The following is a 14,312-nucleotide window of genomic DNA, read 5'->3' as shown; positions in this document are numbered from 1 at the left end:
ATGATGTCTGATGACTCATTTCCATTTTTCCCAAGACATCTCTTGGGAGAAAAATGGTTCTCTCAATATTCAGTGTAAGCTGATTGAAAGCTAGATATGGCTAATAATAGAATATATCAGGCTTTTTTTTATGGGAAGAGTAAATATGGGTAGCCGACATGGTATCAGTAAAAAGTTTCAGGGTTTAGATTTAGAATATTAGCAAGTCATTATATGACTGGAATGACTGATACCTTGAAGAGTTTTTGCATTCTCCTGTTTGATTGGGTAGAAAGTAGGTATTTTCTAGAAGGAATTATGTCTATTCCTCCTATTTAAATAGTCTCCAGGAGGGAAAAAAATAGCAACTTAAAAGTATAGTTGTGTACAGTCCTGTTCCCTAAATTGAAGTCAGTTAACCATTTCATTTCAACAATCTTCTTTAAATTATTAGAAAAAGATCAGGCTACTTTTCTTCACTATGTTCCCTTTTTTTTTTTTTCTTTTTTTTTTCTTGCTTGTCTTGCTGTTTTACTCATTTGATGACCCAACCTGCACTAATTCCCCTTCCTCGTTTCTGTCACAGGGCTTCCCACCTCGACTGCCACCACAGTACCCAGGAGACTCAAATCTTGCTCCCTCTTCCAGCGTGGCTTCTGTGTGCATTCCTTCTACAGTCCTGTCCCCTCCCATGCCGGCAGAAGCACTGGCTGCACCAGGTTACTTTCCTACAGTGGTGCAGCCTTATGTGGAATCAAGCCTTTTGGTTCCTGTGGGCAGTATAGGAGGACAGGTTCAAGTGTCCCAGCCAGCAGTGAGTTTAGCACAAGCCCCCACTACATCCTCCCAGCAAGCAGCTCTGGAGGTAAATGGAATTCCTGCATGTTTATGTCTAAACTATATGTATAATGGGATAAAAATGACAAAGGAGAAATACAGTTTCCCCTGGTTTAGAATGCACTTGGAAACTATTGCGAACTAACTTCTGAATGACTTCTTCTTGCAGCCGAGTGAAATGCCAGTGTGGGGCCTTGTTGCCACTGGCTGTTCTGTTGGGAAGTGAGTGTGCCTTGGAGGAGATAACGCTGCTAGCACTTCACTTCTTTAGCTAGCCCTTCAGCCATTGTTCTTATCCTTTCACAAACTCCTGCCATTGGCAAGTCACCAGAATACCTTACCCTGCTGTGCTCCCGGTGATCATTTTTGCCCCTCTTGGAGAAAGCTCTGAGCTGTCTTTGCACTTTGCTCTGCCTGCCCTGTTGCACATTCTGGTGAGATGCTGGCTGCACGGCAGGTTGTGGTTTCTCACTAACTAGCAGCTGTTTTGGCTGATGACACACTGTGCAGTCTGTACCAGAGACTAGCTTTAGAAATTTCCTTTGCAATTTTAAGATGACTATCTGCAGATGCTGAATATTAAGAATTATTAGTAAATGTAGTGCTTCTAGGACTTAGGGGAGGGATAAGGAAAGGAAGAGTAGCGTATTGGGGATGGTCGACAATAAATAAAGTATATTACTGCCAAGGTGTGAATTATCCTTTCTGTTTACAGAGCACTCAGGGCGTCTCTCAGGTGGCTCCTCCAGAGCCAGTTCCAGTGGCTCAGCCACAGCCTACCCAGCCTGCTACATTGGTCTCTTCTGTAGACAGGTATGTGACAGTACAGTTCTCCTTTCTTGACTGGTAGATAGGATGGTAGGAAACTTTAAAATGTCTCACCTTTAAATCTCATCGTAAACTGAACTTTTTTTTTCCGAAGTGCACATTCAGATGTTGCTTCAGGTATGAGTGATGGCAATGAGAATGTCCCATCATCCAGTGGAAGGCATGAAGGGAGAACTACCAAACGGCATTATCGCAAATCTGTAAGAAGTCGCTCTCGTCATGAAAAGACTTCACGCCCAAAATTGAGAATTTTGAATGTAAGTATTGCTGACTTCTGGGTTTCATATAGTTAGTTCATACCATTTAAATATTTCTAAGGCTTGGGTGTATTGATGAAAGTTTAGGATCTTGTATCACCCAAATGATAATGTTAAATTCCATATTTCTAAAAAAAAAAAATACAGAGAGTTTTTATTTGTAAAACAAAGATCTTACATTCTTACCAGACCCTTCAGTGGAAGATGTGTAAGTAGCTGAAAGGCTGATATTTTCTTAAGGTTTTCTTGCTCCTAGTTTAAGAGGCAAAGTAGCAGTGCTTCAAGGAATAGTGGTAACATTCGGCTTAAGTTCAAGTGATAACCTATGTTACTTTGTCACATTCAGTAACAGATCTGAGCATGGTTCTTCTGAGATATGAAGTACCTTTTCTTTTTTCTTTTCAGGTTTCAAATAAAGGAGACCGGGTAGTAGAATGTCAGTTAGAGACTCACAATCGGAAGATGGTTACATTCAAATTTGATTTAGATGGTGACAACCCTGAGGAGATAGCAACAATTATGGTATGTCTGTTTTTGGAGTTCCGAATTTTTCCTTCATACTTTATCTTCACATCCACTGCCCTAGGCAAATATGCAATATTTTGTAAACTATTTTGACAGTTAAATATTTATTTCAGTGTGACTATAACTAGCACACCAAACCTGTGATTTAGAGGTGCTTTTGTGTAGGGCATGTCTAACTAGGTATTGAAGAACTAACTTACATATTAACTAAATAATAATACAGGTGGTGTGCAGATAGGACAGAAGTCATGGAAGTGGTGATTGAATGACCTAAAGCTTGGGGAACACTGCTAATTAAGCTGATGTCACATTTCTTTGACAGGTGAACAATGACTTTATTCTGGCAATGGAGAGAGAGGCATTTGTGGAACAAGTGCGGGATATTATTGAAAAAGCTGATGAAATGCTCAGTGAGGACGTCAGTGTGGAGCCAGAGGGTGACCAGGGATTGGAGAGTCTCCAGGGAAAGGATGACTATGGCTTTGCAGGCTCTCAAGTAGGTTCACCGTTCCTGTAGTGAAGCTTCGTTTATGTTAAATATTTGCTAAATTTGCCTTGCACGATGTCCAGCGGTACCACATTACACCTGTAACTGAGATTATCAACATTTATGTTCTTTTTGCATGTGGCGATTTGCTTAGTGCCTGCTCATTAAGATTGAGTGAGAGAATGAATTTAATCACTTTTGTTTGTTGTAGAAATTGGAAGAGTTCAAACAACCAATTCCTGCATCTTCCATGCCACAGCAAATAGGTGATTTTTTCTTTCCATTGTTTGTTCTTACCTTTGACCTAAGAAGTTATGTGCTAATAATGGAATCTTGAAGCTTTGTGTGAGTGACAATGTATATAATAATAATGCAATTAAATGGTTTGTTTCTTTTTAAGCAGGCCTTCCTACCAGTTCTTTAACTCAAGTTGTTCATTCTGCCGGAAGACGGTTTATAGTAAGTCCTGTGCCAGAAAGTCGATTACGAGAATCAAAAATTTTCAGTGAAGTATCAGATACAGGTAAGGAATTGCTTCTACCACATACATATATAAATCCTGTGTCTCTCCTTTATTGGAAGCTTGGTCATCAAGCAGTAGTTCAAATGATGACATAGACAATAAAGAATAGTAGAAAATTGAGACTGACCAACAGATAAACATTTGGAGACAGGGAAATAGGTGATGAATAGAGAGGATTTGAGCAAAAGGGCACAGAAGGGTGGCCATACTAGTTACAGCCCGTGTGACTGATACTGTGTAGATTCAGCACTGTGTGTTTGTATCTCCATTTAGCGCTGCTGTATATCGTTTGAGGTTACTCCGTGTTTTTTCAGAAATAGATATTCATACAAGATCATTTCTTTTGCTGGAACTGCTATATCACTTAGCCGTTTTAGAGCCTATCATGTCCTTGGGGGAGGTTTTTTACCTTGTTGGTATGTGGCATTGTTGGGAATCCCAAAAGTAGATTGTTCAGACAGTCTTTTGAACCCCCTTTTTAAAAAGAACTGATTCTGAGTTTTTATTTTCCTTTGCAGTTGCTGCTTCTACATCTGCTGGTGCTGGAATGAGCTTGTCTCACTCTGCTTCATCCCTTAGTCTACAGCAGGCCTTTTCTGAACTTAGACATACGCAAATGGCAGAAGGGCCGAGCACAGCACCTGCCAACTTCCGTCCGACGGGGCCAGCGTTCCCAGCAGTGCCCCCTTCCGTGATCAGCCCTGCTGGAGCTCCAGCCACAGTGGCAGCCGTACCCTCAGCGTCAGCCCCTGCCACGGGCTGCCCTCTTAGTGACGCTTCCGCATCAGCCGTTCAGTCTGAGGTTGCAGTGCCCACTGAAAAGGGGATTGCTGGAGTTGCCACCTGCACAGGTGTAATACCCTCCAGTGGTCTCCCTGTACCACCTGCATCTGAATCCCCGATACTTTCCAGTGTGGTGTCAAGCATCACAGTGCCTGCAGTCATCTCAGTATCAGCGACATCCCAGTCAGTTCAGGCTCCCACACCTGGGAGTGTTGTTTCCGGTACAGGCACATTCCCCTCTGTACCAGTCTCAGTGACGGCAGCCTCTGCAGTGAGCAGTGCTGCTGCCCCAGGCGCTAAGCCTTCACCTGTATCGTCGCAGCAGGTGGCAGGCAGCATGGCTGGGACAGCCACGCTAACATCCGTGTCGGCAACCGCTCCAGTCCCGAGTCTAGCTGCACAGCCGTCCCTTCCACCCAGCAGCAGCACCTCTGCTCTTACTCGAGCTGAGACTGTAGTGGTTAGTGCGCACTCACTGGATAAGATATCTCATAGCACCATGACCGGATTGGCTTTGTCCCTCCCCGCGTCATCTTCCTCTCCCTCCTCCCTGGGGGCAGGGGTATCTAGTGCTGTTTCTCAGCCTGGTGTGGCTCATCCTTTGGTCATCCCATCAGCTGTGGCTTCTACTCCTGCCCTTTCCCAGGCAGGACCTACTTCCACACCTTTACTACCCCAAGCTAGTATCCCACCTTTGGTACAACCTGTTGCCAATGTGCCTGCTGTACAGCAGACACTAATTCATAGTCAACCTCAACCAGCTTTGCTTCCCAACCAGCCCCATACTCACTGTCCTGAAATAGATGCTGATACTCAACCCAAAGCTCCTGGGATTGATGACATAAAGACTTTAGAGGAAAAACTGCGGTCTCTCTTCAGTGAGCACAGCTCATCTGGAGCTCAGCATGCTTCTGTCTCGCTGGACACGTCACTCGTCATGGAGACCACTGTCACACCAGGCCTCCCAACCACTGCCGTTGCACCAAGCAAACTCATGACTTCCACTACGAGTACTTGCTTACCACCAACCAGTTTGCCGTTAGGAACAACTGGTTCGTCAGTTATACCAGCGGTCACTCCTGGGCAAGTTTCCACCCCAGTCAGCGCTGTACCAGGAGTGAAACCTGGAACTGCTGCACCAAAGCCACCTTTAACTAAGCCTCCAGTAAGCTGCTTGTTTTGAAATAGTTTGAAAAATAAGATCACTCTTCTCCCTCTCCCCCAAAAGTACACTTTTAACAATACAGCCTTGCAGTATAGTTATAAAGATGCCTAGCTTGTGGTAGGTACTCAGTATTTATTAAATAAATTGATTGAAGGTGATTTTAGGATGTATGTACGTGAACATGAGGTTTTTTTTTTTTTTATGAAATATGGCAGGATTGGGGGTTAATTATGTTGTAAGATTTTCTAAGAGTGTATATAACAGTTAGGTAAAATACAAGCATTATTTCTGAATTGGTACAGACTGAAGAAATCCGTTTCCCAAAAGGGAGCTGAGTGTTTCTGCTGGCGATTGTACATAGTAACAGCAGTTCACAGTTTTTGTTTCCATGAGAATGAAGCAAATTTTCTGCCTTGCTCAGATTCCATAGATGTACAATTTGAGGTTTATAAAAAGTTGGAAGTTGGTGATGACTTCGATGTGGTGGAGGAGAAATTAATCTAATGCTAGGGATAAAATAACTAGAAAGTGTTTTTTGGTTCTGCTATGGTGGCTTCCTCTCATTCTGCCATATTCAGTCTCTCATCTCCAAATAACAAGGCTGTGTTTCTCCTACTGTATTGTATGCTTTGCCCATCTTTCTGCATTGCCATTGATGTGAGATTCTTTTTACAGCAGAGTAATATAGAGGCTTCACTCAGACAAAATACAGATTACTTGATAGTATTAGATTTCTGATGCCTTTTGTTATCAGACCTGCCCCATGGTTATTTCTGAACTGTTTTGTTTTCCCAGGAAAGCCTGATAATACTGTACCAAATAAGAGGCTCAGGAGTATCTGGACTGTGCCTCTTGTGTCTAAACAGCCTTTGTTCTCTCTGCTTTCACTAGGGGATCGCCTTCTACTAAACTTTTCTGTTCGTTTTATTGGTATGTCATAGTAACCCCTGTAATAGTATCATGATTATAATGTCCTTTATTTAAGGTAGATACCAGAGTGTAACCCAGGTGAGAAGCTTGCCTTAGCTAGATACATTTTATTCTTATGCTTCTGCATTTGAATTAGTTGGTTTGCTCTCCAGTATGCAGTCTTTACTCTTAGTGTCTCATGGACTTGAATTTCCCTTCGTGTCTGTAGGTGTTGCCAGTGGGTACTGAACTTCCAGCTGGTACTCCACCCAGCGAGCAGCTGCCACCTTTTCCAGGACCTTCACTAACGCAGGTGCCCCAAGACTTGGCAGATTTCTTTTTGTGCCTCTGCTTTCTTTCACAAGCTCATTTAAATTCTCCATTGCACGATCTTGCCTTCTGGCTCCTATTTGATTTTGACTTAGTAAAAACTTTCTTTTAAAACACCATAGCTGATGATACAGGCCCTACTTAAAGTAAGAAGCAAATCATCTAAAAATCATTTGATATTAATATTTTTTCATATCTTACGAAAAAAGAAGATAGCAAATGTGACAGTTTGCCAAAAGAAATATAATTCCTCTGTCATTCATACCTTTGTAGAGCAGTGAAAGATTAGACCATTGTGGTAGTAAAAAATTATATGTCATCAAAATTAACTGTGAAAGTTCCTGAGGAAAGGCTACCACCCTGATAACTGGTAACGCCCTTTTTCTCCGAGTTCAGTACAACCTGTTTTTTCTTGAATGTTTGACATTTTTTTTCAGTGACCACCTAATGAAGTAATTGGGTGTAAGGGTCATGTTTATAAAAAACAGGTATTATATCTTCAAGTACAAAAACCACACAGCTCAGCTAACGTGAGACTGCTCCGAGAAGAACTGAGACCGGTGACGTGAATGTGAGATTCCCATCTCACACTCAGTTCTGCTCACTACGGGTCAGAATTGCCTGCACTATTTAAATTATTATTTCCCTTTCCCACCCTACCCCCGACCCTACACATTAGTTGAATTCCCATAAATAAAGTACTTGGTATGATCCCATTGTAACTATGAAAAAACTTCTGACATGGGGCAGGCTAGTAAACATTGAAAATAAGTTAGGAATTTATTTTAGAATAAGATAGAAGAAAAACATGGTAAATTGCTAACTTGAAGTCTGAATTTATCCTACTTCTTTAATCCCAGATGTACAGTAAAACGTAATTTAAGGAACTTGCCATAATAAAGTAATAACTCCAATAGAGAACCCATTCCATCGGCTGCTAAATTTTGAAAAAAAAATGCATTGTGAAAGTCTTGAACCTATTTTCTCATTAAAAACATGTATTCCAGTTCCTAAGAGGGCCCAAAATGTGATGAGAGACTGCAAATTAGATATGTAGTGGGTGAGGATAAGTGGATGCTGCTGCATATAGAGGGAGAAGCACAGATGAAGGCTGGAGAGGCAGAGGTAGATAGAAGCCAAGATAGTGACAGAGTATGGTGATGCCATCTTTTATTCATAAGGACAGGCTCTCAGAAAGATGTGCCCAACTGAAAAAGAAAATAGGGAACAATACAGTTAATCTACCAATCAATCTTGATACATTTTTCAGAATATATTTTTAAGGAGAGGACAAATAGTTAACTTTTCTATCTCTAAGTAACATCAAACATAGAAGGTAAGAAAGAAGACTTCAAAACTTATGTAAAAACATAAATGTAACTGAATTTTTCTGTGGCTTGAGAACTTGACAGTAAAATTTTGAGAGCTTGGTAATTCATTCAAGCAGTTACAACTAAGTTGAACTTAGGATATTTTTGAGTTTAATGTTGAGTGAGCAGACGCGTGTTATGTTGTGTGGCCCCGAAGCAGGAAGCAGTGTGTCCTGTGTAAGCTGGCTCTGGCTGTGCCCGAGGCTGTGCTCACTGTGTTGTGTCCTTCAGCCCCAGCAGCCCCTGGGAGATCTGGATGCTCAGCTGAGAAGAACGCTCAGTCCAGAGACCGTTGTGCTGACGTCTGCAGTTGGTGTGAGTTCTGATAAAATCTCCCCACAACCCTAATATATTATATTTCTGGAATATAAGCTGTAACCTAGACCATTATTAATACCTTTAACACCTAATCAGAGTCTTTGCTTGTTCCAGTCGACAGACATGAGACGATGAATGAAAGAGTAGCACTGACCCAGCGGTGTAACTATGGAAACAGTTTGATTTGGGAGGCACTTTTCTTGTCTTGCCTGTGGTTACAGTCATACCACCGATCAGTTCTATGGACTTTGTGTTTATGCTTTGGAGGAGGCTATACTTTAAGTTCGAAGTCTTAACTTCTTCCTTTTAGGCTTGTGACACAATAATGTTCTGATTAAAACTACTTTTTCTATGAATATCCAAGTTATACTTTTGAGCATTCCATGAGAAAAATTCAAAAAGCAGTTTGGAGAGGTTAAGACTCAAAATTTCTTTTAAAAATCTATAAAATGCCTGTCTTTCTTTACCTCAGACTTATTTTTAGGTTATAAAGTCACTCTTTTTAAGTCACTGATGCTAAAGATGTTGTGTATCTGTGTGTGTTTGCAGCCCGTGTCCGTGGTGGCTCCAACAGCAGTTGTGGAAGCAGGAGCCCAGCTGCAGAAGGATGGTGAGAAGCATCCTTCTTCCTCTGTATTCCCACTTCCAGACCTTCCTGTAATTGATGGTAGAGGTTACTATGTCAAAGACACATTCTCGAGAGTTCGTAGGTGTACTTGAGACCGTGTTGAACAACATTTTTATGTATTTCATGATTGAGGAGCATTGATACTAATATTGAGAGCATGTAATATCAGCAAAGTTGTGAATTTTTTACTTTTTTTTTTGAGGGGTGGCATGCCAGGGAGTAATGATAGTTTCTTAGCATAAGACCCTTTGTTATTATTAGCTCAGCCAAATCCTTGGTAAGAGATACAAGGAAATTCAAGCATATTTATAGAAGTTAATTCATTGGCCACCTCTTGGCTTTTGAGATGTATAGAAGTATAGATAAGTTTGAACAGCATGGATGGTAGAAATACAGATGCAAGATTTCACATCATCAGTTTAAACATTATTATTTTTTTTTTGGCTGTGTTGTGTCTTCATTGCTGTGTGTGGGCTTTCTAGTTGCGGTGAGCGGGGGCTACTCTTTGTTGTGGTGCGCGGGCTTCTCATTGCGGTGGCTTCTCTTGTTGCAGAGCATGGGCTCTAGGCGTGCGGGCTTCAGTAGTTGTGGCACACAGGCTCAGTAGTTGTGGCTCATGGGCTGTAGAGCACAGGCTTCAGTAGTTATGGCGCATGGGCTTGGTTGCTCCGCGGCATGTGGGATCTTCCCGGACCAGGGCTCGAACCCGTGTCCCCTGCATTGGCAGGCGGATTCTTAACCACTGTGCCACCAGGGAAGCCCCCAAACATTTTAATCTATTTCTGGAGTCTCTAGAATTGGTCTGTCCATAAATATCTCTTTTTTAAAAAGGCACATTTCCAACTTAATTTTGTAAAAATTGTCCATACCAACAACTTAAATGTTTTCTTAGAACTTTTATCACCATGTGCTTAGTCATAAGTTCATTATCAACTACTAGCGCTGTAAAGTTTTGTTGTAAATCTCTTTTCACCATCAGTCCCACAGAACCTGGGAAATGTAACACTTATTTTTTGTTGCCTTTTCCTTCAGAATCATTTATAATCAAAAGTGAAATAATTGAGATATGCTTAATGTAATTTTATATAGCACGTGCTTAATAATATTTTTCCCTTTTTATTATATCCATTCTCCTCAACACCACCTGACATAAATGTAATTCCCTGAGCAACTATTAATAAGATTACCTGAATGTTCTTCTTCCTGTCTTCCTTAAGTGCTAAATTTCACTTAAAACCTTTCTAAAGTAAATTATTTTCAAGGCAGTCACAATCTGAATTGGCTCTCATTTTAAAAGAAGTGACTTGAAAGTCAGTGGAACAGATTAGAAAGTCTAGAAATGGACAAACTAAAATGTAATGTAGAAAATGAAAAAGGTGACCTTTCAAATCAGTGAGAAAAGGGGATATTTCAGTAAATGGTTTGGGACAACTGGACAGCCATTTGGAAAAAAGTAAAGATAGATCACTAGCCTAGGCCAAGGTAAATTCAAAATGGAACAAAGATGGAAAATGAGCTCATAAAATAGGACTGTACAAAAACAAAAGGAATCTTTTTTTTTTTTTTCCAATTGTCTAGAGCAGGGTTGACAAACTTGTTCTGTAAAAGGCCAGGAAGGGAATATTTTAGGTTTTGCTGGTCATACAGTCTCTGTCATAGCTACTCAAGTATCCAACATATTGTAGCCTAAAAGGAATAATAGATAATAAATAAAGGAAGGAGTTTAACTGTGTTCCAATAAAATTTATTTATAAAAACAAGCAGTGGGCTAAGTTAGGTCCACAGATCATAGTTTGCTGCTCCCTGATATAGAGAAAGATGTTATTATTACATTTAATCCCCAACCCAGAAGCATTAATAGATTTTAAATTTCTGCATGGGGAGAAAAAGTACTGTTATGTCCAAAGATAAATGGAAAACTGGGAAATGTGTGTGTTGTATATTCGTATCACAAAAAGGACTAGTTTTGTTAATATAAAGAATTTCTGTAAATTTGGCATGGACCAAGAAATAATCAAAAGATACAGAAAAAAAAGAAACTTAGACACGAAGATACTTAACTTCCTTCATGAAACAGAAATGCAAAATAAAACTACAAGTGATTGTATTTCTCACCTGTCCTTGGTAAATTCAGAAGTTTAAAAGCCACTGGTGACTTGGTACAGCCTTTTTGGAGATCAGATTATGTCTGTCAGTGTTTTAAATGACAGCGATTCAGTATTGGGTTGGCCAAAAAGTTTGTTTGGGTTCCTAAATGAACTTTTTGGCCAACCCAATACTTCTATTTTTAGGTATTTATTTCACAGATCTATAAGAATATACATATTAGAGCACTTTTATAGTAACAAGAAGTTCGGAATAAGTTAAATTTCCATCAGTAGAAGCCTGGATAAAATATGGTACATTTTTAAATTTTTCATATGTATATACATACACTACAACACTATGCAGCCATTAAAAAGAATGAGACCGATATGGAAAGATCTCTTAAGTTACATCATTAAATGAAAATATCAAAATCAATATTCTACTAGTTGTATAAAATAAAGAAAATGCTGATATATATTAATTATCTCTAGAAAGAAACTCAGACAAGTGATTGTCCCTAAAGAGGAGGACCTCGGTGGCTTTAAAGTGGCTCAAAACTACTTACCAGTGATTCTGCCGCTTACACTGTCTTGCTCCAGGATTTTGCTTAAGTGTTGCCTAAACCAGTTTGTCATAGCTGGTTTTCATTTAAAAATGGGTCTTTAGTATCCTAGGTAAAAATCTTACTGTTTGCTTCATTTATTTCTGCCTTTGAATCATAGGATGAAATTGTAGTGTCATTTCCTGTTAGCCTTAGTTTATTTTGTTGTTTTTTGTCTTTTTTTTTTTGCGGTACGCGGGCCTCTCACTGTTGTGGCCTCTCCCGTTGCGGAGCACAGGCTCTGGATGTGCAGGCTCAGCGGCCATGGCTCACGGGCCCAGCCGCTCCGCGGCATGTGGGATCTTCCCGGACCAGGGCACGCACCCGTGTCCCCCACATTGGCAGGCGGACTCTCAACCACTGCGCCACCAGGGAAGCCCAGCCTTAGTTTTTATAGTATCTCTTCATGTTTGAGTTAAGCCGTGAAGCCGCCTTGCTGCTGTGTGACTTTTATTCCTCCAAACAGTGCCATGTCCTCTGTGCGAGTGTACAAGGGAAGGTAGAGGGTTTCACAGCGATACAGTCTTTCACACTCAAGGTGTCTAGTAGGAAAGCAAACAGTAACTGTTTCCCCTTGTTGGACAGGGTCAGGGAAAGGGGGGTAAGGAAATCTCCCTTACCTGTAACAACTTTCTTCTTCTGATATGTAGTCTCATTTTGCTGTGTTTCTGGCTGAAGCAAAAAGAAGCCAACTAAAAAAAGATGCTGATTTAAGTTCTTTTCCTCCTCCATGTACTTGTTTCAGTGTCTCAAGTCACAGAAGGTCCTATCCTAGCACCCACTTCAGGGACTGGTGTTCTTAAGATGGGGCGATTTCAGGTAAGACAGTCACTGCTGGGGGATTGTGTATATAATAAAAAAGGGATTCCCAGTTTGGGGGGAGTGTGTATATAATAAAATTATTATCTACCTTTTAGGACCGAATTGCCATCAATGATATATTTCTTTTATATAAAGCAGTTTTTAGCTCTTTATCATTTTCCCCTCTTAAAAATAATACATGCTAATTAAAGAAAATAAAGAATATTTAGAACAGTAGAGAAAACAGTAGATAGTCACACTGTCTGCCCATCCTTCCACCCCACCCCCCTGGGATTACTTTTTGGGGTGTGTTTCTTTCTATTCCTTTTGCTCTGTACATGTGTATATCTAAAATTGGCCCTGCTTCTCCTCTGAATGATACTGATACTTTGTAGCTTTTTCCCATCTAGTAGTAGGTATATCTAACCATTTTCCTATTGTCAGTCATTAGGTGGTTTCTGATTTTTCCAACACAGTAAGTAAAGTAACAGTGAACGTCTTTGTATATAAAAACATTTTCCATGTTTAGGATAATTTTCTTAGGATTAATTTCCAAAGTGAAAATACTGAGTCATCATCAAATAATACCATCTAATTGTATTTTCCCAGTTGGGAAACAAGTGAACATTTTCTGGCTTAGTACATAGGGCTATACAAGCTTTGAAAATCTTTTTTTTTCTTTTTCTGTTTTCACACCTGCTTTCTTATTATTCTCATGATAGCAATTGAAGTTGGGGATATTAGGTCATGTTTTTCTCATTTGTAAACTGAGTTTCTCAGAGTTTGTCGCCGCCCTGAGTTTGTATTTATAATACATTGTCGAACTAGGACAACGATCTATATCCTTCTTTTAGCACCAGCTAGTTGTGCTGATTCTTGAAGCTTAGCTGGCATTTAACATTTATTGGATTTAATCTTTGTAGTTTTTCTTGTTCACAAGCAACCTTCAATATTCCATGACCTGTTGTTATTTATATTTTCATGAAGATGTAATCTGAGTCCTGTGCACAACATGAGATATGAAAGTAAATAATTTACTTACTTAGCTTAGCCAGCCACTCAGAATCTACATCTCATCTGTACATCTCAGTATAGATATGTCATGCTCTACAGTGAATGGTATTCAGTTTATTTTCACAGTCAGAGATGGAGGGGCTATGCAAACAATCAGCCTACTCAGACTGGGAAATAAAGTGATTCACTTTTGGTCTCTTTCCATCAGGTTTCAGTTGCAATGGATGATCCCCAGAAAGAGGGTAAAAATAAGTCAGAAGATGTGAAGTCTGTTCATTTTGAATCTAGTACTTCAGAGTCCTCAGTGCTGTCAAGCAGTAGTCCAGAGAGTACCCTGGTGAGGCCAGAGCCCAATGGGATAGCCGTCCGTGGCGTCTCTTCAGATATGCCAGATAGTAGCGCCCGTAAAACTCCTGAAACTGGGCAGCCAACCAAGGTTGGACGTTTTCAGGTGACAACTACAGCAAGCAAAGTCGGTCGTTTCTCCGTTTCAAGAACCGAAGACGAGATTACTGAGGCAAAGAAGGAGGGACCAGTGGTATCTCCTCCTTTTCTGGATTTGGGACATGACGTTCTTCCTGCTGTGATACCAAAGAAAGAGAAGCCCGAACTGTCAGAGGCTTCACATCTGAACGGGCCGTCCTCTGACCTGGAGGCTGCCTTCCTCGCTCGGGATGTGGACGATGGCTCAGGGAGTCCGCACTCCCCGCAGCTGAGCTCAAAGAGCCTCCCTGTCCAGGGCCTGAGTCATTCCTTCAACTCCTCTTACATGAGCAGCGACAATGAATCAGATATTGAAGATGAGGACTTGAAGTTAGAGCTGCGGCGGCTACGAGAAAAGTACGTGCGTTTCTCCTGTGAAAGGGTAC

The 14,312-nt window shown here is 40.7% G+C and overlaps 1 protein-coding gene across 19 annotated transcripts in view; it reads left to right on the top strand.

Annotated features, from left to right (window-relative positions):
- Positions 1–14,312, top strand: part of WNK1 (WNK lysine deficient protein kinase 1) — a 135,981-nt gene that overhangs the window by 109,509 nt on the left and 12,160 nt on the right. For 10 of the 19 annotated variants that reach the window (XM_027093157.1, XM_027093156.1, XM_027093169.1 and 7 more), the window contains 13 exons: positions 566–844; positions 1,532–1,629; positions 1,739–1,901; positions 2,307–2,423; positions 2,749–2,922; positions 3,125–3,179; positions 3,314–3,436; positions 3,955–5,384; positions 6,523–6,606; positions 8,225–8,308; positions 8,861–8,921; positions 12,374–12,447; positions 13,652–14,283. In XM_027093157.1, the coding sequence (XP_026948958.1) occupies positions 566–844; positions 1,532–1,629; positions 1,739–1,901; positions 2,307–2,423; positions 2,749–2,922; positions 3,125–3,179; positions 3,314–3,436; positions 3,955–5,384; positions 6,523–6,606; positions 8,225–8,308; positions 8,861–8,921; positions 12,374–12,447; positions 13,652–14,283 (3,374 nt within the window). The remainder of the gene's footprint in view (positions 1–565; positions 845–1,531; positions 1,630–1,738; positions 1,902–2,306; positions 2,424–2,748; positions 2,923–3,124; positions 3,180–3,313; positions 3,437–3,954; positions 5,385–6,522; positions 6,607–8,224; positions 8,309–8,860; positions 8,922–12,373; positions 12,448–13,651; positions 14,284–14,312) is intronic. The other 9 variants (XM_027093172.1, XM_027093171.1, XM_027093170.1 and 6 more) reach the window with 4 other exon arrangements.

The sequence above is a fragment of the Aethalodelphis obliquidens genome, unplaced genomic scaffold, assembly GCF_003676395.1.
Source record: "Aethalodelphis obliquidens isolate GAN/ISIS:26980383/991018 unplaced genomic scaffold, ASM367639v1 scaffold83, whole genome shotgun sequence".
In the NCBI taxonomy this organism is placed as follows: Eukaryota; Metazoa; Chordata; class Mammalia; order Artiodactyla; family Delphinidae; genus Aethalodelphis; species Aethalodelphis obliquidens.
This window is presented reverse-complemented; position numbering and strand designations above follow the sequence as displayed.